Source organism: Montipora foliosa, chromosome 12, assembly GCF_036669935.1.
Source record: "Montipora foliosa isolate CH-2021 chromosome 12, ASM3666993v2, whole genome shotgun sequence".
NCBI lineage: Eukaryota > Metazoa > Cnidaria > Anthozoa > Scleractinia > Acroporidae > Montipora > Montipora foliosa.
The window spans coordinates 15842743-15846649 of NC_090880.1; the positions used below are offsets into that span (position 1 = coordinate 15842743).

General features: G+C 37.8%; 1 protein-coding gene across 1 annotated transcript; it reads right to left on the reverse strand.

Annotated features, from left to right (window-relative positions):
• Nucleotides 1-1070: 1070 nt before the first annotated feature.
• LOC137980887 (uncharacterized) lies at nt 1071-2344 on the reverse strand. The gene is made up of 3 exons (XM_068828289.1): nt 1495-2344; nt 1303-1378; nt 1071-1205 (listed from the first exon to the last, which is right to left on the reverse strand). Exons 1-3 carry the CDS (start codon nt 2342-2344, stop codon nt 1082-1084), a joined length of 1050 nt encoding a protein of 349 aa, XP_068684390.1. The 3' UTR covers nt 1071-1081.
• Nucleotides 2345-3907: the final 1563 nt, after the last annotated feature.

A 3907-nucleotide genomic window follows, 5' to 3' on the forward strand; every position in this document is an offset into this window, starting at 1 on the left:
CGGTTTCTTTGTTCAAACCATCAAGGTACAAAGAATTTCAAGGTAAAATCGGAGAAAAAGCCGAATACTTCATGCTATCATCAGGTGCAATCAACAGTACAATGAACTTTATTTAAACTCGATTATTTGAGGTGCCAAGAAAAGATGCTAATATCACTGTAATATGAGGAAAATGTCTAGTTTTCCAGCAGCAGCTACTCAACTATCATTTTGTGAGAAGTGTGTCAGTAGTGTATTAAACCATTGTTCAGCGCTTCCGTAAACAATGTCGAATTTCTCTGTCAAGCTCGGCTGATTCCCAGAATGTGGCAGCACTAAAGTTCTATTCGGTTCTTTTTGAAACTTGTTGCTTCCGAATATATTCCAAAAGACTTACCACAACTGCAAACGTTTTCTAACGAACGATTCTAGAATGTTCGGGACTGTTAACACTATTGCCAAATCCCGTAGGCAGTACAACTACAATGTCTTCTTTCAGGCAAACCATTCTTCGCATGCATTCTCTCTGCCCTTCCTTTAAAGATTTTTGAAAAAAAAATCTGAAGTCGAAGCAACAGCAGCTGTAAACAGAGCCTAAACATCATTCTTGTTCAAATCCTTCTCGGCGGCCATAATGCACTTATCCGCGGCCATCCCGGGGAGTTGACCCCGGGGAACCCCCGGGCATTTGAACCACGATATTTGCAAATTCCCCCTACCCAGGGCCAATATTCTCCCACGAAAAGCTACCACTGTCCTTCCCCCGGGGAGCATAACTTGAAAGGACTCCCAAATTGTAACGAAATTTCCTGCATAATTTTTATTATAAAAGTTTAACAAAAACATATACAGTAAGCACAAATAGCTAGTCCACGTGTTTTCTGCACACAGCGAGGTTCAGCTTTACACCTTGTAAGTCATAGAATGACAATTTCAACGAACATACACTTACTTCGGCCTGTTTTTACTATACACGGCTATACAGGGCTCAAAGTTAAAAACATACTAAGTCGCTTTTTGCCGGCGACTACATGGAAAAAAGTAGTCGCAAAGACTTTGTTTTTTTACGTATCTGTTGGTCTCAATTTAGAGCCTTGTCAAATTACTTGAAATTGAAACAAACAATTTTTTTTATTTTCTTTGATTTTGATTTCGAAATCTTCACGCAGGGTCCATAGTACCAGATCTTGCATGTTTTGCCTTGTTTCTCGCTCATGATCATGAATCTGTGAAAAAAAAGAATTATATTTTTTTTTATTATGTGAAATAAAGATAGCTAATACTGCTAGCTTAGTAATTGACTAAGCAAGTGTTATTGCTTACCCATACTCTTCCTTCTCGCAAAAGCACCAAACATTTTCATCAGTCTCATTTTCAGTCTGGCTTCCTGGATCATCATCTATGCGACAAAGACAAAGTAGAGGGAATGTTTATGCACCTGCCCATAAAACAACAACGTTAATGACATAAAAAAAAGTAATTGAACACACCAACATAAAATTGAACATAAATAACCTTTTTCCTGGGTTGCTTTCTTGCGGGAGCGCTCTGCAGCTCTTGCCTTTCGTCTGGATACAATGTCGTTAACATGCTCGACCCACATGCGAATATCGGTCACTGGCAGACAGCAGTTTTCCGCCAATGCCAGAAGCTCCTCGTTGGTGAATATCGCATTTTTCTTAGCTTTATCTTTACTGGCTTCTTCAATGACACTTTTGGGTGGCTTAAACTGACAATCACCATACCCATTTTGGCGCACATGTTCAATATGTTCCACTGGCTGTAGATAATGCCCACTGCATTCCAGTCCACATTTTTCACAAATTTGACTTTTGACATCTGGAATCGGTATTGGTAAGTAACTTAATGATGGACCGCCAGGAAACCACGTTTCTTCTTCTTTGGACCGTCCTTCCCTGCATAGAGGGTGAATGCAGTCGACTTCATAGCACAGAAGCACATATTGCTGCATGGCATTCTGTAAGGTACTTCCAACACTGATTGTTGGCGTTCTTTGAGCAACAGTGTGGTCATCCAAATCTTGTTGCAGGGATGAAGTTTCCTGTACTTCTTGCTGCATCAAACTATCCTTAACTGTAGATTGGTTTGCGACATCTTTTGTTTCATTCTGAGAAGAACTTGTACCAGTAACCAACAGGTCAATTATTGTCGCTTGGTCCTTTGGCGTCTTCTCCTTTCGCTTGTCCCTGTTAGCTTTTTTGGCATCCGCTGGGTCTTTGTAGTACTTCTGAGAACGTGCCTCTGCCTTCTGGAGTCTTGCCAAAATTTGTTGATTGCCACGCATACTTTTCCGGTGTTGAGAAATTTGTTCATTGATTTCTGTAGCCCTACCAAACTTTGACATACTAGCACATTTCTGTTTTTCCTTTTCCAGCAACATAATTTTGTCTTTGTCAGTTTCAATGTCACTTTGCACTCTTCAATTCTACGTTCTCTCACTTCACGGGACAGCTTAACTCGTTTTGTCACCTGAATTTGCTGGTCATCAACTGCTCCTTGAACAAAGACTTTAGATCTGGATTGTCTTCTCTTATATCTGAAGCCATCTTGATCAATTTTCAGTTTTGCCTCATTAAAAAGTTCATTCCTGTTTTTCAACAAGGAGACATCTTCTTTTACATAGGGCTAATGCAGCATTGTTGATTTCCACTTGATAATGGTAGTGACGCAGGAAGCAGCCGATGATTGGATATTGTTTTCCTGGGAATAAAAGGAATTTAAAACCATAGTCGCTTGCTTGTAAAGTGTTTAAGACCAATGATAGCGAACTAGGACTGGTAGAAATTTAGTTCAGACAAGTAATAGTCATAGAAGAAAACTTCATTCATACTTGACAAAATAAGGTTAAAATATCCCTTTTTTTAACTTTGTCATTCCGCGGCCATTTTATTTGTTTTTACGCGCTCCCTTTGGAATAAATTTAAGTTCAAGTCGAAAACAATTTACAAGGATAATACTGGTAATATGACTGAAATCATTAAATGCCTGATTGTTTTGAGTTTCAAGTTTCGAGCAAAACCTTTTGGACAAGAACGCTTGTGTTTTGGACAACCAAATTTAATATAGTGCTTGTCCGAAGGACAAGTGGATAAGAAAATATTTCTCTTACTCTGTGAAGGTAAATGCAATGGAGAAGACTGAAAAACAGAACCCAGTGAAAAATGATCATATAATGGTACATATCTCCAGATTAAATTTATTTTATTACAAGGCCTCTCAAATGCCAACAGTTTTAAAAGCTCCAATCCCAGTTACAGTTACAGTATTGAGGCTCACAACTGAAAAATTGTGTCACACAATAAAATGGTATTCCAATTACCGGTACATTACAAATTCAAATAGCAAAATCTGGTAAATTGCAACTAGATGGAAATTAGGTGCAGTAACTTTAAGGCAATTTGGCCCAGATAAACCTATGTTTACATACCTAAATTATTTTAAGTGGTAAATACCTTTGCCCTTGCTCCAATTGCGATGCGCCCGTTATTTAAAACGAGTGTTGTCTGGTAGCTGTTTGTACAACCAACATTTCCTGTCGACAAAGCAAATACTATCATTTAGTGAATGCAGGTTAATGATATATGTAAGGGTTACGTTTTTTTACAAAGTGGACAGAACTTGGCATTATAACTAAGGTTAATACATTACGCCTTTTATTGGTGATATCTGTACTGCTTTCTACCATATTAATAGTGTTGGCTTGTTTGCTTGAAGATGAAGGAGAAAAATATAAAAAAAATAAGTAAAACGATTTAGTATACCTTACACAAAATTATAGGCATACACCAGTAAAATCATTATCTTGAATAGCATATGCAATGGTTAACTCTGAAAAAGCTTATGCTGCTGGTATAAATAAAAACATCTTGATTTTATTACGTCAAGTTCTAAAAAGTAAATTAAGTTT

What these genes read in the sequence shown, in the direction of transcription:
- LOC137980887 (XM_068828289.1), bottom strand. Translation starts at nt 2,344, where the DNA reads ATGTCAAAGTTTGGTAGGGCTACAGAAATCAATGAACAAATTTCTCAA. An exon ending in GAAAGCAACCCAGGAAAAAG is followed by an intron (nt 1,379 to 1,494) that starts GTTATTTATGTT and finishes TTTGTCGCATAG; the next exon opens with ATGATGATCCAGGAAGCCAG. An exon ending in TGCGAGAAGGAAGAGTATGG is followed by an intron (nt 1,206 to 1,302) that starts GTAAGCAATAAC and finishes TTTTTTTCACAG; the next exon opens with ATTCATGATCATGAGCGAGA.